This window comes from Camelus ferus, chromosome 27 (genome assembly GCF_009834535.1).
Source record: "Camelus ferus isolate YT-003-E chromosome 27, BCGSAC_Cfer_1.0, whole genome shotgun sequence".
NCBI classification, from domain to species: domain Eukaryota; kingdom Metazoa; phylum Chordata; class Mammalia; order Artiodactyla; family Camelidae; genus Camelus; species Camelus ferus.
The window spans coordinates 22755163-22778469 of record NC_045722.1 but is presented as its reverse complement, the minus strand read 5'-3'; the positions used below and the strand labels follow the sequence as shown (position 1 = coordinate 22778469).

The 23307-nt window shown below is 49.9% G+C and overlaps 1 protein-coding gene across 6 annotated transcripts in view; it reads right to left on the bottom strand.

Annotated features, from left to right (window-relative positions):
• Positions 1–16773: 16773 nt before the first annotated feature.
• Positions 16774–23307, bottom strand: part of TJP1 (tight junction protein 1) — a 211729-nt gene continuing 205195 nt past the window's right edge. For 3 of the 6 annotated variants that reach the window (XM_032469197.1, XM_032469201.1, XM_032469202.1), the window contains 3 exons: positions 21989–22206; positions 20896–21039; positions 16774–18289 (listed from right to left, as the gene is read on the bottom strand). In XM_032469197.1, coding sequence (XP_032325088.1) covers positions 18195–18289; positions 20896–21039; positions 21989–22206 — 457 coding nt within the window. In that variant the 3' untranslated portion in view covers positions 16774–18194. The remainder of the gene's footprint in view (positions 18290–20895; positions 21040–21988; positions 22207–23307) is intronic. The other 3 variants (XM_032469199.1, XM_032469203.1, XM_032469198.1) reach the window with 2 other exon arrangements.

Sequence of the window (23307 nt, the reverse complement as noted above, 5' to 3'; positions counted from 1 at the left end):
CTTCCTCTGCGTGTGGAGAGATGGGGGAGCTGGGATGATGCTAGGATAGCGAGCGCCTCGCGGTGTCTGGGTCTCTGAAGGCAGCGAGCCCTCCTCCTCACTCAGCCCTCGGGGAGCCGGGGGGAGAAATTACCGGTGATTCTGATGGAACAGTCGATAATGTTATGGCCTTGCAGAGGCAGTGATTTAAAAGCTACTGGTGCCCGTGTTTTCTTTTTCTAGTGTGGCCAGCGATGAGTTTTGATGCATGAAAATGTTTCTTATTCATATGTAGTGTATTGAACTGGCCTTTTAATCTCTGGAATATTTGTCTTTGCAGTAAGTTAACAGTTCACCATAATTTGTAAAATCGTCAATACTTCATTCACCTACAGTTTTAGTCCCAGCAGGCAGAGTGATGAAGCCGGTCCCTTGAGCATCGCTCGGGTAGCTTCTGCGAACAGACCCCGGGGAGCTGTCAGGACAGCAGGGAGCTGAGCGTGGGGATGTAGGTGACTGGTGGAAAGCACAGAGGCTGAGGAGCACTGGGGGTGCCCAGAGGGACAGGGCCAGTGCCAGGAGCAGGGAAGCAGTCAGGGAGGGCTTCCTGGAGGAAGTGAGAGTGGGGCTCAGAGAGTGGTCCCTCTGCAGCACCCCACGCATGATGTGCTGGAGAGGGCCCCAGAGTGGAGGCTTGGTTTGGGTCTGCTTTGGTGTGGTGGTTGAGTGGTGTTTGGGTGATGGCTGTGGGCCCAGGGTGCTCCTAACCAGCAGGTGAGTCGCCCTGAGTGTGCGGCAAAAACAGGGCAGAGGAGAAGTGATGGTTCCCTGCAGAGACAAGAGGTCACAGGGAGCCTGTAAAAGTCGCTGAGGGGAGCGGGCTGTGACTATTCTGCCTCCAGCTCACCCCTCCAAGGGCCCCCACAGGCAAACCCACAGGGAGGTCAGAGGATAAGAGGTGAGACCCCAGGGTGCAGAGCAGGGCACATGTGGTGGGGGTGGGGGTGGCGGACAGGGTCTGCAGCAAATGGTCCACCTGCTGCAGGAGGATACCTGGGACCGGTAGACACACAGTGGCAGGAGCCTGGCAGGGGAGGAGGGGAGCCAGCCGTGACCGGGAAGACGGTGGGTGGAGGGACAAGGAGGCGGATGGAGGGAGTGGGGCCTGGGGAGGCTCAGCGAGGTGTGTGCAGCCCCGGAGCTCAGGGGCTTTGCCGGGTCAGTGGCCTGGGGGTGGTAAATATGGTGGTGAGGTAAGGTGAAATAACCGGTGTGGTCTGGGAGCAAACGCACACCCAGGCGTCTGAGGACTTGTGCTCTCACCCAAGGGGCCCTCCCGGGCGGTGAGCCCCCAGGAGCAGGAGACATGAAAGCTTAGACACCCAGTAAACCTAGGCTGTCTCCACATCAGGACCCCTGAGATGCAGACTGGGAAGCAGTGTTTATTCCCAAGTTTTGGACAGCCTTTGGGTTTTATGTCCACGTGCTTGGATCTTGGTGATAGATATCCAGCCCCAAAGAGGAAAGGACTGTCCTTCATAACCAGGACATCCAAGGAGTGCTTCAGGCATGGCTGGATCCAGGCGTTCAACTACAGTTATCAGAACTCTGCTTCCCTTTCTCACCATGTACTGGCTTGTTTCAGATAAGGATGGGCTCCAGCAGCTCTGGAGCCACGTAATCCCAAAGAAGAGAGCCCCCTCTCCCTTCCAGGGTCTATACTGTCCCTAGAGGGACCTTGGACTGGCCTGAGGAAAGATCTCAGAAAGACCATGGGAAGGGCTCAATGTGACCGTGTTTATCTTAGTCCCCAGGAAATGAGGCCCATGGGAACATTACAGTCAGCTGCGCTCTTAACCCTTTGCTCTTAGGACTGTTTTTACAGTGCTCTCTCTGGAGGGACCCCAGTTTGCTCATCCCATCACCCATCGTCATTCTCCATGTGGTCCAGGGCTTTTGGGGCTTGGAGGGGTCTTGGGGGGACATTTGTCATGTCCTTCTGTCCCTGCTTCAGGCTGTCGGATTTTGCTCGCACTTCCCCTGCGTTCTCATTGCTCCAAATTGTAAACTGAGAAACCATCATTCAAAAAGACACAGGAACTTATGAAATCAACAGGCGTTTTCCCACCGGCTTCCTTGTCAGTGACAATCTTGTATCATTCCCCTGCCAATTCAGCTGTGGGCTCTGTGACATTTCCTTTTCTCTAATCGGTGAATTGGTGTGAGGCTGGATGTGTGAATCAGAGATGGCTTTATTTTTTCAATTTGCATTCTTTTTTTTGAAGTCTGGTCAGTTTACAATGTTGTGTCAATTTCTGGCGTAGAGCATAATGTTTTAGTCATACATACAGATACATGTTTATTTTCAGATTCTTTTTCATTATAGGCTGTTACAAGATATTGAATACAGCTCCCTGTGCTGTACAGTAGGACCTTGTTGTTTATCTATTTTATAAGTAGTAGTTAGCATCTGCTAATCTCAAACCCCCAATTTATCCCTTCCCACCTCCTTTCCCCATTAGTAGCCAAAAGTTTGTTCTGCATATCTGTGAGTCTGTTTCGGTACAAAGGAGTTGTCTTTAATTGCAAAGAAATACATTTTTTCCTCTCAATAAGGAACTTACTGTCTTTTTTTAAACTTTCTGTTACCCAAACAGAAGGGAAAAAGAAACCTCCAGGTTCCTGAAAATGGTGGGTGTCTCCTCTTGGCTCCTGTGTGACAGCAGCGTGAGGGTGGCGGGTCCCACCGCCAAGGCCCGGCTGTCACAGTCATGGGGGCCTTTTCTTCCAATAAGAGGACCCTCCTATACCAGGTGCCTTGAAGCCTGGAAGTCAGAGCTGGTGAACTGCAGCTTTTGCTTCAAGAAGATTTCTGGGAGCAACTTCAAAGGGACAGGTTTCGTTTTGGAAAAATCTACTTCTTGGACAGGTGGGAGCCAAGTTGGTCACTGGGTAAGGCCCAGGGATGCTACTGTGATCCAGGCTGCTGCCCCTCCAACACCTCGCCCCTGGAGGCTGAGGGGAGACCGGTGCCTGAGCCCCTTAAGGTGAGTGTTGCATGAGGCAGGCCCCAGACAGGAACTGATGCCCCTCAGGTCCTCAGGCAGCCTGACCGCTCATCTTGAAGTGAGATCCTGACGTGGAAGCCAGGGCCGCTAAATGTTTGTGTCCCTCCTACTCCAAATTCAACTGTTGAAGGCCACAGCCCCCCAGTGTGTTGGCATTAGGAGGTGCAGCCTTTGGGAGGTGATTAGGTCATGAGAGTGGAGCTCTCCTGATGGGACTTGGGTCCACTTGGAACCCCTGGCTTCTCTTCTTCCACTCAATGACCAGGTCTCAGAGGACCTCCCGTCACTACTGTTCTTTGTGACCACATGTCACAGCCAGGCTGGGGTTTTTGGCACTTGGCCCCTTATTTATACATTCACTGCGGGTGGGTCATTTCTAGGAATCCCCGCCACCCCCACTTCCCACCCTACCCCTGTTACAGAGAGCGCTGCGGCGAACATCCTTGTCCCTCTGAATTTGCACGCTTGCTTGTTTTTCTGTGAGATACGTTTTTAGCAGCCGAATTGCTGAGCCGAATGGAAGTTTTCATTTCAATATGTTTGCTCAGTTGCCCTCAGTGAGGGCGGAACCCCTTTACTCTCAAGGGAGGATGTGTTTTCCTGCATCTGGCGGACTCCTAGCATCCTTCCTCTTATCAGTCTCTGCGAATCTGATGAGCCCAGAGGGGAACGGGTGCCAGTGTTTGCTTTGACGTCTCTTTGACTGTGGTCTGGATTGAACGTGTCCCCATGCTGCTGGGCCATTCTAGGAACTGCTGATTACTGAGCTCTGCTCTTGAGTTTGTCGTCTTTTTAAAAACTGATCTGCAGGTGCTCTCTGTATAATAGCCCTTCTACTATGATGTATTGCAAGTATTTTTCCTCTGCTACAAAAGTGATTTGTAATCTATGCTGTTCAGTATGATAGCCACTAACCACAAGTGACTAGAAAGCATGGAAGTGTGGCTAAATGATGCACTGAATTTTTTATTTATTTAAGTTAATTTAATGTTTAATTTAAATTTAAATAGCCACAGATGACTAATGGCTAGAAAAAAAAAATGTCTACTTGCCTTTTGATTTGCTGTCCAGAGTGTTTCTTATTCTCCCAGTCAACTTAGGAAGCATACTTCACATATATTTATTTTTATGTTGTCATATTTATTCTTTCTTCATGGCTTTTGAATTTGGGGGCATATTGAGAAGGGCCTTTCTGGTCTCAAGATTTTTAAAGCAATCACCCATATACACCTCTGATACTCATATGATTTCATTTTTCAGATTTAAATTTGTGTCTCACCTGGAATTGATTTTGGCCAAAGATGGTGGTGGGGGGCAGGGAGGCCCACCTTCTCCCACCGAGAGGGTGGCTATCTGCCCAATATCATTTATTAAAGAGGCCACTTTTCTTCTGCTGCTCTGAAATGCCTGCCACCTTTATCATGATGTCTGCAACCTAATCTCAAATGGTAGAGCAACACATTTATAATGTGTGTGTGTGTCTGTGTGTGTTTGCACAGATCAAGATGGAGCAAAAAATGTATAACTGAGCAGGATGCTGCGGGGCCCCGCCAGGACAAACCCCTGCCCCGTATCCTCTGCTGTAGCTCCTCTCTGAAACACCCAGATAATAGTATCTCATGCAGATGTCCTGAGTTTCTCAGATGCTAAAACCACCACCCAATGGAAGAAATTTACTACCTGATGATCATGAGCACGTGGCCCCTGACCTTCTGTTCCTAAGGGTTGATCACCATCCACCCATCAGAGAGCTGTGCACAGCTGATTGCAGACCCTGGGACGCCCCTCCCTCAGCTAGCTTTTAAATACGCTCAGCTGAAACCCTTCGAGGAGTTCGGGAGTTCTTTGGGCTTGAGCCACGTGTTCTCCTTGCTCCACCCAGCAACAAACCTTTCTCTGCTCCAAACTCCATTTCGGTTTGTTTGGCTTCATGGGGCACGGGGCATACAAACTTGGGTTTGGTAACAGTTTTGGGGAAGCCAGCCTAGGAGTCTGTGCCCGTGGCAGGTCCACCCCAGGCGGGGGCCCCCTTCCCTGGGTCCCAGCAGCTGCCGAAGCTCACTTCACTCCTGGACCAGGAGGGACTGTTAGAGCCCAGACCCGTCGGGAGCTGCATCCACACTCAGTGTCGCCTGGGGGTGAGTCACTCCAGCTTGGGCAGGCTGGGAATTCTCTCCTCTCCATTTGGGCTTGTTCCCTTGCAGGAAGGGAGCCCCTCTGGGTCCGTTGCCTTTCCAGAGCTTGGCTGATCTGTTTGGAGGTCTCTGTCCGGGAGTGGAAGTGAAATGGTTAGGCGACACCGCCTCTGATTGTCTGTGCGACCGTAGCTTACGTGCTGTTTGTGTTTCTGTGTGTATCATTTTGGGGTGAGCCACTCCGGCTTGCACAGGATGGAAAATTCTACCCCCTCCACCTGGGCTCATTGGGAGCCAGGCTACTCTGAAGCCTTCGTCTGGGAGTGGAAGTGGAATTTTTTTGATTTTTATTTTGTTTTAAATTTTGTTGGGGGGAAGTAATTAGATTTATCTATTTTATTTTTTAATGGGGGGACTGGGGATTGAACCCAGGGCGTCGTGCATGCTGAGCACGCACTCTACCACTGAGCTATGCCCTCCCCCCTGCATGGAAGTGGAATCTGGGGGCTACGTGTCATCTGGTCTTTTGTTTGGGGGACCATGTTTGCTGTTTGTATGTCTGTGGGTGTCAGTACTTGCACTGGCCAGTGAGTATCAGGGCTTGAATGTGGCGACACCAGGTATCCCTCCCTACTGCGTTGGCTCCACCTGGGGGCAGAGCCTCGGTTGGGGTTGTTCCTTTCAGGACTGGCCTTGGTCATCCATCCAGCTTCACTTCTGATGGGGCATTGGCTGGAGTTCTCCCGTTTGCACTGACGGTCTGTTGTTTGGGAATCTCCCTTTTGGGGCTAGGGAGCTGCTACCCTGAGAGACCGTTTTGCATTGCATTTGTTTGCTTGATATTTGATAGCACTGACCATGAATAATTATTATGGGAATTCAGAGCTCTGTTCCATCTTACATTTCCCCTAGGGTATGTTTTGCAAAACTGGGAGATCTTCAGTTATGCTCCCATAAATGAAAGAAAATGATATTTTTAAGAATTGCAATACTGCGTGGGCCCTTAGATCTGGAAAACAGCAGCCCTAATGTCTCTGCTATCATATAAAAAATGAGCCTTTTGCAATTTAGCTTTTATCTGGAGAGAGAGGGACAGAAAGTGTGTGTGTGTGTGTGTGTGTGTGGATACTTGAGTCTGAATCCTTTTCTCTTCCTGGTTTGCCGAAAGTGAGGCGTTTGAACATAAGTGAATCATAAATATATTATTGTTTAGTGGGTATTTGGGAACTGAAAAAAAAAAAATCCCTAAAAATCACCAAGATGGTAGAGTTTTGTAAAACCAGTTGAAGAAGGAATTTGCATTTTTATTCCTGTGCCTTTGAGATGTAGATGATCTATCTGAGCTCTCAACGGAAAAAAAAAAAAAAAAAGACGTTTAAAAATTTTTTTTAATTCAAGTGGGAAAACTGAGATCTCTGGTTCTGGTCTATCTTTATGTAAAAAATTAACCTATAAATGAGTTCTTTGACTTAAAAGTAAGTGCTTACAAACTAAATACTTCTAAGTATAAAAGAAGCTAGACAGAACAGATTTCTGGTTCTTGTGATCTGGGAAATAGTCAATATTGACTTGATATCTGATATTAAAGCTAGTTTAAGCTTGTTGGTATCATCGATACAGACGTGTCTCACTGAACCTAGAGTTACTGAAAGTCAGTAAGTTCACGTTGTTTCTGTTGCAGAGTTTGTCAGGAGAAAGGAGAAAATTAACTTGGTATGATGGAATTCTTATAAGTGAATTAAATGCAAATGAGATAAGAGCTTTTGGGTGAACTCTTTAGAAATAATTATGTCTTAGGGATGTCTGCTTAAAAGAGCTCTCCAGACATTTGGTAACTTGAAATTTTAGAGTTGTGCCAAATTAAGTTAAATGATGGAAGTTTATTGAATAGTTGAATAACTGGGTCATTCCCAAATAAAATAAGATACTGAAATATTGACTAGAGATTAAGATTTTTAAGAGTTGAGGATTCTAATGTGGATATGTAATTAAAGCTACTAAAAATAATAAAGGACGTCTCAGAGGGAAATCGTGAACTAACCAGGGTTGGCTGGTGTGTTGAATTGCACAGGAAGCATTGTCGAATGAGTGATAAACTTCCTCGGATTGTACGGATAGCTGTTGTTGATGTGGACATTCTAGAAATTGTGTGAGTTTCTTAAATGTGGACATGTCCAGGTGTAACGCTGTCCATCAGGATTCTGGTTGTTGTCTTGGACTGTTGTGTGTCACAGCAACTTAATTAGCTTCTTTGTCAAAAACATTGTGATCGGATCTTTTGCCCTGCCTTTTTAAGTCTTTTGTCATTCATAGTTAAGCTGATGCTTTGAGGGTCTGCTTTGTCTTCGAGAGGACTCAAAAAAGGGGCTTTTGACAAGTACAGGTTTCTTTTTAAATCATATTGATGAGCTACATTGGATATTTAAAAAGTCTAAAGAGGGGGTGTAGATATAGCTCAGTGGTAGAGCATGTGATTAGCATGCATGAGGTTCAATCCCCAGTACCTCTATTTAAAAAACAAGTAATAAATAACCAAAGAAACCTAATTACTTCCCCCCCTCAAAACAAATAAACAAAAAAGTCTAATGAAAACTCTGATCTCTTAAAACTGTTTGTAAAAAGGATTGACTACATAGGATTGAGTGAACGGATAAACAGGGTTATAACTTTTTGATTTTGTCTGAAATATTACTGGCTTTTTATCTATGTTTTTGAATTGAACTGTTTACCAAATGTTTATCTCTCTAGCAATATTGCCTCCAATGTTTAGAATAGAAAGAGAATTCTCTAAAGGAGTTGTCACAGTCTGGCTGCTCACGATGTGCAACAATGCTTGGTCTACGTCTGTTGCTAAAAGCACATGTACGATGCTCGTTGTTGGATGTGAGGGATAAAGTGGATGGCCTGTGACGTGTTTCTCCATTAACATACCTTTGAGCCTGTTCACGGTGTCTGATTAGTCTCCCCCAACATGGATAACCGGGAAAATATAAAGGAGGCCTGGCACGGAGGGACATGATCTGAACCTGGGACAGGAACCATCACCCCAGCATCGAGGAATGGGTACTTTGATCATCATTGCTTTCTATTGAAAGCTTTGTAATCAAAAGGGGAAATGATGGGGAAATCTGCACATACTGAGGTATGAGGAAGTCTTTCTGGCTTATGCATGGTTTGATTTAACTTTTCTGACCAAAGCAGGCTGTTTAATGGCCTGTTGGACATGCATTATAAAACTGCTTTGGCCTTGAGGCAGGGAATGCACTTGAAAGTCTAAACGGAGTAGCTGTGGTTCAGACAGCCCAGGTAAGACTAGGTGGCCACCGTGGGCGTGACTTCAGAGAAACCCTGTGTCACTGAGAACTAGAATTTTCTGAGCTGTGTCATACCCAGGACGCCACCAACCACTGCCAAAGCAGTGTCTGCTGGCAGATGGCAGCTGCAACCTTATGGCCTCAAGGTCTTCTCTTATAACGATTACATTTTTAGACAGTAAGTTTGCTTTAGCTCAGATGTTAGCAGAAAAAGAAGGAGACACGTGGAGTGGCCAAGAGCTTCTGTTATATAGAGGTTAATATCATATCAAAAGTCAAACCTACTCAGATAAAAGTAGACAACTGGCTACCTGGCTACATGTCTCCCCCAAAGTGCCGGGTCCAGACCGGTTTTTCAGGCTTATTCTCCTGAATTCCTCAGGGGATGAGGTCTTTATCATACAAGACTCGGATCCAAGACTCGGAACCCGGAAATATTTCCACGTTGGTGTCCATTCCTCGGATTGAGGCAGGAGCACGCCCTGTTTCAGCAGGAATTAGCCAGGGTGGTCTTCACCCTGCTCCCTGAAACCTTTGGGGAGGGATGAAGCAGGGCTGGAGATGGAAACCGAGCTCCTCTGCTGAGTTGTTGATGAACCTCTCTGTCCAAGATGTTATCCCCCTTCTGTCCAACACCTGTTCTCTCAAGACCGAGGGCATAACTGTAACTGAGCAGGACCCTGTGGGGCCTCCCTGGGAAAGACCCCTCCCCCGTATACTCTGCTGTAGCTCCTCTCTGAACCCAAATAATTGTATCTCATGCAGATGTCCTGAGTCTGTCAGATCCTAAAACCACCACCCAGTGGAAGAAATTAACTACTTGATGATCATGAGCACGTGGCCCCCAGATCTCCCAGTATCTAAGGACTGGTCACCATCAACCTATCGGAACTGGGGTGATCACAGACCCTGGGGTGCCCTTCCCTCGTCTGGCTTTTAAAAACACTCCGCTGAAACCCTTCAGGGCAATGGGTGCTTTTTGTGCATGAGCCGTGTGTCCTTGCTCCACCTGCCAATAAGCCTTTCTCTGCTCCAGACTCTGGCTTTTCAGTTTGTTTGGCCTCATGGTGCATGGGGCACCCGAACTTGCGTTGGGTAACAAATGGAGAAAAGTAGCATAGCAGTTGTTGAATCAAGAGGGGGTATAGGTCATGCCGCTATGCTGACTTTTCTGTGTGCCTGGGAAATGGGTGCGTAAACCAGAGTCCATGTCCTGCGGACCAGACAGGTGGGGTCTGTGTGCCCAGGTGGGACTCAGTGAGCGGACGGGGAAGGTGAGGACTGGCGAAGGGCTTCAGGCCCGGCTTGCAAAGTAGGAGGAGCCTCGGGACCTAGTTAAGCGCGGGCACCCTCGCTGAGGCCAAGGGGCCTTGCACGACGTTCCTGCAAACACTACGGAGGAGCTGGAGTTGCGCAGGGTGTGATTTAGTTCCTCGGCTGCACTCTGACCATCCGGACCCACCTGCGACCCCACAGGTCCTAACTGGTGCCCCTTGGGCGTCCAGCTGCCCAGACATACACCCTGGTGGCCTGTCCCTCTGCGGTGGGGGGAGCCGCTGATGCCCATCTGCTAATTTCCCCAGATGATCATTTCGACGTGGCCAAGGGTCACCAGGAAAGAAGAGCTGACATGCCAACCCGCCCTTGAACTGGGTTCTGCTGGCCTCCTTGGATCTGGTGGGAGTGTTTTACTGGAAGGGGTTTTGATGGGACGGTGGCCTGTTGTGGGCAGGGCCCTGGCCAGGCCCTCAGTGGTGCATCCCCCAGGGTGGGGCTGGCAGGAGACCACGGCATGGGGACATCAGGGTAGCGTCAGGATGGACACTCTGGCAGGAGCAGCCCGGCCCACCGCTGTGTCCTTGGGAACGGGCAGAGCAGGGCGGACAGTGCGGGAGGCATTTCCTGCAGGGCGCCCGGAATGCGGCCCATTTGGGGGCCAGGGTCATTGAGAGCAGAGAGGAGGAGGGTGTCTGGCTGAGGGCCAGGACCAAGAGAGGGACTCCCGGCCACTGAGAAGGAAGCATCCTCTACATCCACGTAGCCCCCCACAAACTGGTAATCCCTGGGTACTTTCTTTGAAGATTTGAAAAAAAAAAAGGAGCGAGGGGGAGGGTATAGCTCAGTGGCAGAGTATGCTCAGCATACAGGATGTCCTGGGTTCAATCCCTAGTGCCTCCTTTAAAACAATAAACAAATAAACCTAATTACCTGCCCCCCAAATTAAAAAAAAAAAACTTGAAAAAACCTCAGGGAAAGAAAACTTAGAAAAACTAAGACGTAGTCAAAGAACTAGAACTTTCCACAACAATCCCCCACCCCCACTTAGTGATGCTAGCATGGTCCTGGGGATCGGAGCGGTCTCTCCTGTCCTCAGACATAAGCGGTTTGACAGTGTCCTCCAAATTCCAATCAAGATGACTTAGAAGAAACTGGTGCGTCGCTAAGCAGGGTGCACTTGGAAGAAGGCAGCTAAGTGCAACCTGCAGGCAGTGGTCAGTTTCTGGCAGTTTTTAAGATCATGGCCGCATCCCCTCCTCAACCCTGGGCTGCAGCTTTGCTCCTCTCAGCCCCTGACCCTGCAGGTCCCGAACTTGAACTTTGGTCTCGCCTCTTCCAAGAGGCAGTCACAAAACCAGAGGGCACTGCCTGCCTGTTTCCAGGGCTCGGGGCCAGCCTGTGAGGGAGGAGCCTGGTGGGTCTGGCGCTGTGGGTTCTGGTCTGTTCTCAGTGCCACCCATGTCCCCAGGGGGTCTGCACACGTGCAGGGGGAAAGGGCCAGCATGCTCTTGATGGCTGCAAGGCAGGGCAGACGGCACCCCAGCAAGGAAATGGTTCCCCCGAATAAAAAGTCAACCAGCACGAGGGGCGGCAGACACTTAGCAGCCCCTCCCGTGGCAGGTCCTGTTCCAAACACTTTGCTGAGACAACTCATCTGCACCAGACCCGCTCTGCAGATGGGGAGACAGGCAGGGAGGAAGGATGGCCCGCGAGTGCGCAGTGTGGGAAAGGAGGAGGTGGTGGGGTTGGAGCTCAGGCGTGGCCCCTGGGCCACCTGCGCTGCTTCCTCCCAGGCACCTGCAGGGACATCCGATCTCCGCGGTGGACACGGCCCCTTCCTGAGACATGCCTGTGGGACACTGCCTGGTGCTGAGTGAACCCAAGGCCCCTGTGAGGACTAGGGAGTGGGCTCTGCGTGCCAGCCCCGCTGTGCCCGAGGGGAGGGAGTGTGGCCGGCAGAGCCCCCTCGTCACATGCACCTTGGGTCGGGGGGGACGTGGGGAGGCAAGGGTGCTCGTGGGCTCCAGGCCCCTCTTTCACAGATGGTGCTTCTGTCCTCGCATCCACTAGGGCACTTGATGACTGGTTCGCCCGCTTCTCCCCGATGGCACTTGGCTAAACTGAGGCTGGTGAAAGCCTGGACCCACCGTCACCTACAGCAAGGGCCAGAGGGGACAGTGCCCCAGGGGTGGTCCAGGTCCCTCAGGGCTCACGGCCCCAGCCTGTGGCCACAGAGACAGAGACTCTCGGCAGATGGCCCGTGCCTCCTGGGCTTCTGCTTGGCATGACATTCAGCTCCTTCCGGTGGGGGTGGGGCAGGGTGGCACCCCGGCTGTGGCAGCTGCCCACCCGGGCGTCCCTGGGGCTTGCTCTGGGGCCAGGACATCATGGTTCAAGTCTTGTCCTGCCTCACTCTCCCCCAAGGCACCCTGCTCAGCTGTGGACCCACGTGTAGCAGCCCCTCCTGCTTCTGGAGCCCCAGTCCTCACTGGCATCCTGGGAAGAGCACCAGCCTTGGTGCTGGGGACCCCGGGCCCGGCCCCCGCTCTGCCGAGCTCCACATGTGTGACAGCCATTGTGAGACTCTGTGCCTCAGTTTCTCATCTTGAAACAGAACCTGACAGTGGGTTGGAGTCTCAAGCTGGCCTCCCATGGGCTGAACCCAGCAGGAACCTGCGTTTTTGAAGGAAGTGAGAGGCAGGTGCTTGCCCGGGGCACCCAGCCCTGCCACTCCCAGGGCTTTGCCGCCAAGTGGGGCTGCCTGGGTTTGAAGCAGGATCAGTAGGCTCTTGGGAAAGGCCAGAGTTGTGGCTAGCCTGAGGTTGCCACCCTCTGTGAAGACAGTGATCGCTGGGGACCCCCAGCCCCCAGTCTCAGTGACTGAGAGAACAAGTGGACAGAAAACACTCAGGGATACAGAGAGCAGAAATGGCTGACCTGGCCTCTGCGGGGCACCTGCCCCACAACAGAGCACCCAGGATGTTCAGAAGCACGTGGAGCCACTCGCCAGAGAGAACTCGTGCGAGGCCACCAAACAAGACTCACACAAGTTTCAGAAGATTCAGATCACACTAAATATGTTCTCTGATCACAATGGGATGAAGGTAGAAATCTGTAAGAGAAAGTGATTTGGGAAAACCCCTTGTATTTAGAGTTTAAAGATGACATTTCTGAATAACTCACGGGTTGGGAAATCAGGAAATTTGAAAAATATTTTGAAGTGAATGAAAACAAAACCCAACAGATCAAAATGTAAGGAATGCAGTTAAATCAGTGTCTAAAGAGAATTTATAGCTTTAAAATGCCTGTATTCAAAATGACCTCAAATTAATGAATTTCCATTTCCAAAAGCTAGCAAAACAAACCAAACCCAAGTAAGCAGGAGGAAGGAAATGATAAAACTGGAGCAGAAGTCCACTCAGCGAGAAACAGAAAAGCTGAAAGAATCAGTGAAACCGAAGTCGGTTCTTTTGAAGGTTTTCTGAGGCTGACAAATGCACGGGGCTGTCTATCAGGCAGTATACGGGGTGTCTGCAACCTGTGTTCAAATGACTCAGGAAAAAGCATTGTTACGGGCTGAACCCCCAATGTGGCTGTATGTGGACGTGGGGCTTCCCTGGACGTTAAGACTGACTGAGCACGAAGGATGGCGCCCTGATCCAGCAATAATTTGCATTATTCTTGCAAATAGTGCATCACTCCTGCAGCTTTTTCTGTGAAAATGTTCAACAGAAACCCCTAACCACTAAGGCACTGTGCTCTGATGGTTCTCTGAGAAGGGCCCTGGGTTCAGTGATAGCCCCCCGGCCCCCGTGCTGCTCCTCCTTGGGGAGCCGCCCAAGACGTGCAGATCTGCCATCCGCCCTCTTCTGGTACCTGCCCTGGGTCTCCTGGGTCTCTCTCCCCAAGGAGAACCACAAACATGTTCTAGGAGCACCCGTATCTGTAATGCTTCCTTGGAAAGTTCACAGTGCATGCTCCAGCACAACCGTGGCATGTTAACAGTTGTTAAAATTGGGGTGCAGGTCCCTGGAGCTTGACAGGACACTGCAGCTACTCGCACTTGAATGTTCAGAAAGGAAGGCAGGCAGCCCGTCCTCTCGTGACAGCAGCAGGGGAGGCGGTGTGGGAAGGAGGGCAGCCCCAGCTGCAAGGACCTGGCCTCTGGGGGGAGGCCTCCATCCTCCTCCAGGGATCTGTCAGGATGGACCCACTCAGGCCGTGGGGTGGTTGCAGTACACTGTTGTGTCTAGTCTAGTAAGTCCGTCAAGAAAGTCAATTTTGCTTTCCATCAGTAGGTTTCAAGAAGTTTCTAAAACCTGACAGCCCTCCACTCCCAACTCCGACTTCTGCTAGGGGGATGGCGGGTGGGGACCACGACTGGGCTCCTCAGTCCCAAGCTGTCTTCACCTGCCGTCCCCACAACTTGCAGCTGTCCTGCATTGAAGAAGCTCATTCTCAGAGATGCTCTGGGAACCCCCAGGTCCTGAATGTCGCCACTAAGAAGCTCCAACACAGAGGTCCACTGAAGAACCCACCGCCCCCCGACCTGCCGGCGCCTGGCGGCTATGCGGCACTGAGGGGCTATGCGATACTGCGTTATTCTCCCCGGCATCAGGTGTTACTGGCATCTTGCTCATACGTCTGTTTGCATGCTCCTTCCCTCTCAGGTTTTAAGAGAGCTTTTTAGAAAAAGATTTATGTCTGTGTGTTTTCAGACCCACTTCAGACTAGGAGGACATCTAAGCACAGAGTATTCTCAGTACCTCCAAAAACAAAACCCCAAACTTTTAACCTGTGACATCCAGCCTAGCACAAATACCCCAGCGCCCAAACCCCTGCTCCGCCCCTGCACGACCTCCCTGCGGGCGGTCTGCAGCCCAGCAGCGCACACCAAGCGAGAGCCCGGCTGGGCACCCCTCCGGTGGGCGGAAGGCTCGGTGCTTCCCTGTGTTCACAGGTCTGTGGGCTCTGGGTCAGCTGGAAACACAACTCAGTCATGATCTGAGGGAGACGTGGACACCAAGGCTCGCCACGCTCTAGCCTGGCATCTCAAAAGGCCAGTCGTCAAGCCACAGTTTTCTGCAAACTAGGACTGGAATGCCAAGTTTCATCCATTTAGTCTGGAGTTAGAAATCCTCCGGGTTTAATACACATCCTTGTGAATCCTGGAAATGCTGGGTTTTCCGCACCTTGGGTGATCGTGGCTTCACTGCCAAGTGGTTCGGGAGGCGAGCCCAGTGAGAGGGAAAGGAATTGAGCTACAAATGCCACTAATGAGCTCGCTTCCACTATGATCCAGTTTGCTGAGATCACAACATGGCTGTCAGTCTGCCCCGGGCAGAGGGGAGACCTGGGGAGGGGAGCTGAGAGCAGGGGGCCCTCCCTTCCGTGCAGCCGCCCGGCAGCCCCAGTGACTCCACTCGGGCACCTGTGAGCAGCCCTCTGGTCTGCGTTTCTGTGGAGAACAGGTGCTGGCTCCCTACCTAGAGGTCTCCACGTCACCAGTCAAGGCCAACAGCAAAAACACTGTCCCGGTCTGTCTGCACCTGCTGCCCCATCCCTGACTGGTGGACCACATCCCCGTCTAGACCGAAGCCACCATGAATCCATCTGCATCTCCCTTCCGGGGTCACCTCCATCTGTGAGGTGCCCGGTGTGTCTTGTTGAAGGCCTTATGGATGTGGAGCTGTGTTCACAGTAAGACAGTAAGACACTGAGTCTCTCAATGAAACGCAACGCACATCTCATACTGTATATAAAGTTAACTAAAAGTGGATCACAGACATAAGTGTAACATCTAAAACTAGAGAGCTTCTGAAACAGAAATATTTGGTTAAGCAGAGATTTCTTAGATATGACACTAAAAGCACAATCTACAGAAGAACTGACAGACTGGACGTGATCAGAATCAGTAACTCAGGCTCCTTGAAGATGATGAAGAAAATGAACAAGGAAAACATCTGCCCGTCACCTGATGGTGAATCTGCAGGCAGGCTGCACGGAGAAGTCTCAGTTTTAAGAAGGCAACCCAACTTAAGAAACTCAGAAAAGATCTGAAGAGACCTCACCATGGGTGCCAGATAAATGGATGGCAAGTCAACACCAGGATGCTCAACGTCACGAAGTCATCAGCGAGCTGAGATGGAAGCGGACGAGCCTGCTGGACCGGCTACGACAGACACACTCAGGGCAGCGCTGCTGAGGATGTGCAGCCGCTGCGGAGAGCAGCCTGGCAGTGTCTCGTCCAGTCCGACGAACCAGCCGGCCCACTCCTAGCTGTTCAGTCAGGTGAGATGAAAATGTGTGTTCCCACAAAAACTTATACACGAATAATCTCCCCAAACTGGAAACCCCAAATCTCAACTAAAGAGCGGATTCAAATAAGAGAAAGTACAGGGCAGAGCCCAGACGGCTGGAGCAGAGGGCACACAATGGGGGACGGGGGACTTTAGGGGGATAGTGGAACTTCTCCTTACTCACCGTGGTGCTGGTTGTTGGGCTGCAGGTGTCCGTCAAACTGTGGAGAACCCTGCGCTAAAACGGCTCCTTCTGCTTGCTGTGCGTTACACCTTAACCTACATGGGTGTTCGCCGGGCAGCGGGAACCTCAATGTCCTTGGGTGGTGATTAAACAAACACGGTAATCGCGATGGAATGGTTACAGCCAGTAAGAATCCTTTTCTTCCCCAAAATGGAGTGACAGAAAATGCCCATGTTATGTTTTTTGGGAAAACTGGAAGGGAAGAGACAAAACCGTACAAACTGGCCCGAAGGAGCACAGATACACGGGGGAAGACTGCGCGACGGTCTCCATCTGCCGGCCAGCGCCCCCTTCTGCTCCCCGCCTTGGGACACGCTGGTGACAGGGACACAAGACACACCCCCCCCCCCCGGCCTCCAGGAGACTGGGTGAGGAGGATCAGGGTGCAGGGTTTCCAGACAGGATGAAGAAGTGGCATGAAACTAGGAATGGTGGGCAAACAGACCAAACCAGCACTTTATTTTAAAAAGTTTTATTCTGCAGATTTAGAAATTTGAGATTTTTTTAATAACTGCAAAAGAAATTCAGTCACACCTAATGATTGATTAACAGAATGTAGTGGTGTGTTACCTAGACAGAAACCGTGCTGAGGTGCTGTAGTAAATGGTCTATTAGTAAAAAAATACACTTTAGGGCACAGCATCGTATCACAAGTCACAGCAGGGATACTCTGCAAGGATTTATTCAAACTAGAGAATTCTGAGTAACTATCTTTTAAATGCAGCACTTAAAAATGTAACAACTCTGTGCACTCTTTTTCTTAAAAAAACGACCTTGTGTGTGTCATAGAAACGCTGCTTTATTGCTGCAGAGGTCAAAGTTCAAGGCTCAAGAGGTACAGGAGAGAATACAAAGGCAGCCTTAAGAAACTTGGTTTCATGTATAAAAAAGGTACAGTTTATAAAAGTTAATTTACAAACCAAGAACAAAGTTGTACGCACGCATTCTGTACAAGCATACTTAAAACATCAGAAGTTTCAAAGGCATGGCCAAAAGGAAGAGAAAACCACCACTGCTCCTCGCAAAAAAAAAAAAAAAAAAAAAAAAAAAAAATATCCCCAGATCACACCATTATTTTCTTCTGGGTGAGTATACATTTCTGAAACCACCAAATCCACAACTTACTCGATCTTTTTCATGATACAGTATCCAGATGTGCACAAAAGCTGTAAGAACTTAGTAATACACAGAATGATCTAAGAATTAAAAACATGAGGGTAAGGCATTCCTGCTGGTTAGTATGTCTGCGGTGATATGGTTAATTTATAGACCCAGAGAGGCCACGGAATCAGCTGCACATGCTTTGGTGTCCTTCCCTAAGAAAAATGAGTTTTCATATACAGTAAGTAATTGTCTTCACTTGACCCCCCCCCCCCCAGAAGCTATAAATTCCCCTCGCTGTACATTTCTGTTAAATCCACTACACTGGTTATATAGTCGAGGTGCATTTTTAAAACGTGTGCATATTACCTCATGCAAAATAAAATAAAATGTGTATGCAGGCCAGGGCCGTGAAAAAGTCGGAAACTGTACTTTGGAAAGAACAAAACTCAAATGCACCCCCGTACTGGCTGGTATTTTAACGGAAATCAATGTGTGAAGTTAAGCAGTGACCAGAACAAAGTAGAGACTGTCACAGAGCATCGCCGGAGCCTTCCACCAGCACCGACAGCTCCTCACTCCCGAGCGTGCGGCGGGGGTTCCGGCCACGGTCAGGGCAACACGCTCGTCCTCATCAGTTCAAACACATGCTGAGTACTAACACTGCAGTATCAATCCTAAGGAAAGTATAATACTTGATAGAGTGGTTCCATTTAGATTTAGTAAGTTTAACCCAGTTTCACATTATTTAATCTCAAGTTCCTATATTTTAAGAATCAAAAGTGGTCAATCAGGACAGAAACACAGTTTGCTCCAACAAGATAATTTGGATCTCCAGGAAGACACTTGTTTTGCCAGGTTTTAGGATCACCTACGAGAGAAAAAAAAAAAGCTCAGGTCATTTACAGTTGGTTAAACTGCTCTCTGGGACACTTGGCAATTGTGGGGTGACCGTAAACATACGTGTTCAGACACGTGGTTCTGTTTGTTCAGCATGCTGCACTGGCCGCAATGCCTCAGTGCCGCGTGTTTCATCCAAGACCCACTAGGGTCTGGAGATTTAAAACCTACAGATTTTCTCTTATTCTTTATGTTTTCAAGTTCATGCCTTTTCTTTTCTTTTTTTTGATCTATTTAATTTTTATTTTATTTTTTTGAAAGGGGAGGTAATTACGTTTATTTACTTAATTTTAACGGAGGTACTGGGGAATGAACTCAGGACCTCGTGCATGCTCAGCGTGTGCTCTACCACTGAGCTATACCTTTCCCCCCAGTTTATGCCTTTTCAAACAATGAAAAAAAGTCGGGGTGACCATGTGACCGAGACAGTTCCAGTTTGCCCATGAGTCCACATAATCTTTAACAGCACCCCTCTCACTTCCCAAAGCATGGATGATAATTATATGATCACTGCATCTGAGCCTAGTATGGGAACACATTTCTCACTCTCAGTGACAGACCAAATGAAATCTTGAACATTCTGCAGAATTTGGTTCCAGAAGACCCTCCCCTCCTTTACCCAATCAGTGAGACTGGGCCAGTGTCTCGGCCCCGGTCCTGCTGTACGACACAACCACCCTCGGGGCTCCGAGGGCTCGCTGAACCGGGAGACCGAAGCAGGCCTGGGCGCTGGCGCTTCCAACCAGCTCTTGGTGGCCAGAGATGCGCAGCCACAGCTCAGAGGCCCTGGTCACGGACCTGACTGGGAAGAAGGCTGGGGCACTGCATGTCTCTGTGGGGTCCGAGGTCCATGATGGGCAGAGCTGCTGCCTCTGCATTGCTGATGGCAGCGCTTCTCAACCAGGAGCAGTTCTGCCTGCACCCCCAACCCCCGCACCGGGACAATGTCTGGACAGGTTTCTGCTCATCACTGGCGCCTGACAGGCAGAGGCCATGGAGGCCGCTAAACACCCCGCCACACACAGGACAGACAACCTGGCCCGAGGGTCTGTTGGCGGCCGAGGCTGAAAAACCCTGCTGCCCACAGTGAGCTGTCTGTCACCTAAGCGACGTCCGAGTCATGCTGGGCTCGGCATTTACGGCAGAGGGATTTAACGTCACAGGTACACGTGCGCCTGTGCAACACTGCCGATTATAAACTGCTTAGAGTTGTGACAGCTCATTGGAAAAATCTTATTTTAGGTTCAAGTTTCTTTCCAATATACTATGTTTTCTTGGAATTAAGTCAGCTATCAAAATCTACTTTTGCCTTTCTGGGCAGAGATTTACAGTAACAAAGCATTCTAAAGGCACACAGGATTACACAAAAGTACACCCCTCTTCTAGGTGTACGTCCTCAAATTTAACACAGGAGAAAGCAAGTTAATTTGTTAGATTGAAAGAACTTAGGTGTTGTGGCATATAACAAATTATATGAAGCATCTTGATTTTTTTCATATCTGAAAAAAAAAACCCTGTAAAACAAGCAACTACAATAGACAATTACTTTAAGGATCCTCAGCCTATTTGGGATTAGAGGTGGTCACAGCTCACGCTGAAACCTGACTTTCGGAATCTATGTTTTAAATGCAGTTTCATTAATGTTAATTCATTAACTCACACTAGGCTAATAAAATGTTCCTCATAGGTATGAGGAAACTTTTCATATCTGGTATGTAAAAATTCACTAATTATTTCTCCCAGAAAATGGAGTGCTTGCGACTATCAGGAAATAGTATATTTTCATCTTGGCTAGTATTAAAATACGCTCTTCACACTGTAGACCTCTGTTTCATACTGAAACAAACTGAAACTGCATAATACTCATCTGATTTATCAGAAATTCAGAAGAACTTTAAATCCTTTTTTTCTACATCAGGTTCAGCTAAAGTGATCTATACCAAAAATGTAGAAGGGTCCAGGTGACTTCAGTCTGACTCAGTCACCGAGGAAGTGAGAAATGTGGAAACGGCATGGAAACTTTGAGATTATGATCTGTCAGCAAAAGCCATGTACAAATAGTGTCTCAGAGAAGTTATTTAGTTTTACTAGGGAAAACCATGGCCAAGTATGATCACAGTGGAAGGTCTCTTATCTTTCAAGTTTCTGTTGTATTTATAATCTACTTTGGAGATTGAGTAATTAATTTCTATCTTCGGTTACTATTCTTTATTCTTTATTACATAAAGGAATCAAATCATTTCAGTAAAAAGATGAAAACGCCTATGCACGTAGGACAGTATCAATCCTCCCACTGCGTCTTAAAAATGTTGACAGAACAAATAATTTTGTGGAATACCACGACCAAGAGACAGCCACTCTTTGGCCAAATCATCAAATGTTTAAAAGGCAGACATTTCTCTACCCTTCCATTTCTGATACACGTACCACAACGAAGTTCCGGAACACTGGTGATGCCCACGAGGCCACAGGCACAGAGGGAGAGACCCCCTAACATGCAGTAGGCAGCCCCACCGGCCAGGGATCAATCAATGACAGTCCCCAAAGCCCCCAAAGGACAGAGTGAAGACAGCATACCCGACGAGGAGTCGGATGATTTTAGAGCAAAAGACCAACCGTCAGGGGTCATGGACGCACAGTGTGGCAAGCGCAGCTCCACGGGCTTCAGGAACTTAAGGCCATGGGGCCCGCACATCACCAAGGGGCTCAGCAGCGTCTCACCTGGAGCGGGGGCGGGGCGAGAGGTTAGACCGTGGCTCCCATCTAGGCCCACCGAGCTCCTTCCCTCCGCGCTCCTCCCCTCCACCTAGCGCCGTCTAAGGCCAAATGGGGTCAGTTCTCAACAGGAGCGTGGCCAGGAGAAACACAACACAGGCCACAGGTGGAATTTAAAACCTGGTCGCCATGTGAGAAAGGAAACAGGTGAAGTCAATTGTAATGTTTTTATAACCCAGTACATCCAAAACAGTATTTCAACCTGGGATCAAGAAACAGCATCTTTGAAAGCAGTGTGTATTTTACACGCCTGCACCTGTCAAATAACACTGGCCACGTTTCACGTGCTGAAGGGCCACACGTTGCCGGTGGCTACAGCCCTCAGCCAGAGGGATCTCACAGTGTGAGACATTCACACGTACTCCTTACTCATGTCGCTTGTGTCCTACGTTTAGACTTGGTTTAAGGGATTCCCGCAGGCCAACATACATTCCGGCAAAATGGAAGACAATGAGCCAAAGCAATACGTGTGTGAAGCAGAGCTCGGCTGCCAGACCCCATAAGAAGCTGTCCTGTGGTCCTCATCCTGCAGCCCCACACAGCCGGGACCACTGCCGGACTGAGCGCTCCTCGGTTCCTGAGCACCAGGAGGGTCCTTCCCCCTTCGGCCAATGCTCCACATGCTCATCAGGGGGATGAGGAAGAAGCCAGCCCCAGGGGCCCCCATCCCACACTTGGGGGACAGGCCCGGAGTGGGTGTGGCCTAAGCCGCCTCCGGAGAGTGCTGGGGTGAGTGATCCCTGACACTGGGGGAGGCTGGCTGCGGCTGCCCGACAGGGAGAGGACACGCCTGCTGACACCCCCCCGTTCACAGTGACAGTACGCAGGCAGTGGGGGCCCACCCGCCCAGGGCAAGTCCTGGGAGGAAACCAGGCAGGAAGCCCGGCCCACTCACCCTTCTCCTTGTCCAGGGGCGGGAGGATGCTGTTGTCCCGGCAGACCTTGAAGTAGATCTCCTGCTCCACTCCGTCGGGGATGGCCCCCTGCGGGATGATGATGCTCACACCCGTCTCTATGGAGCTGAGCACCCCGCCGTTGCTGCTGAACACGCCGCGTGCCGTGGCCACCACAGTGTGGCCGTCCTCGTCCTCCTCCTCATCCACGGCTGCCGGGCTGGGAGACCAGAGCGGACGGTGAGTGCGCCCTCTGCACACACTGAACGGGGGCTTTCACGGAACTTCTATTTCTCCGTATGATCAAGGTTACCTACTTAGTAAGTTTTCACTGACAGATTTTACTCACAGGGACAGCAAAGCACATCCTTCCTGGAGAAATCAACTTCATTTTTGAAGGCCACCAGTCAAGTCACCTTCATTACTGACTTCTGCAACCAGAACGTACAAACCCCGACACCCCAGTATTCTACGTCCTGTAAAATCGGTGCTTTAAAACTGATGGAATGTCACGGCTTAACTGGCAGCATGGTTTCTCCTTCTCGGAGATACAGAAGAATCTTACAATTGACGGCACCTTAGACCTGATAACACACAGAACTAGGTCTGTACCTCCCTAGGATTTGGGTGCACACTGTGGCCTTTCCTTTGCACTCCCTGGGTACCAAATGCCCTTGTCCTCAAGCAAGAAGGCTCCCACCATTCCGTGGGGGTCATTCTAGACCCTGGCTTGGGCAAACACTCACGACACTGAACACAGAGAACACATGAGGCAGAGGGGGTGCAGTGCCCCTTCTCCTTCACAAATAGAGGCTATCAGGACCTCCAGAAGTGCACAGCAGGGACTGGTGGTGAGTGGGGCAACGTGCTGATGAGATAACAGCATGTGACGTTGCCCTGAGGACCAGAGCACCAGGCTGGACTCCACTCCCAGGGGCGGAAGCACTGCATGACACCTGTGAGGAGCCGCCAGAACCCCAAGTCCCCAACTGTCCTTTCTCTTGGACAGAAGACTGAGGTGGTCCTCCCGGTCCTCAGCTTTGCCTGGGAGTGCCTTCTGCTCCAGTGAGTGGACTGAAAAGCTAAGTGGATCTGCGAGGCGGAGGCGGGCTTCTGTGTGGCCAGTAGTCTGGTCTATTGCTGTGTGATGTCAAGAGAGACGGGAGGAGCCGGAGGACGGCTCCAGGCAGGCTGGCTTTGTCTGGTCCACTCAGCCACCTTACCAAAACTACCGGGGAAGCTGCTTTTCAAACAACCACCCTGAGGTTATGTTCATGTCTTTATAAACTCACTGGTGAACAGACAGTGGATGAGGAACACA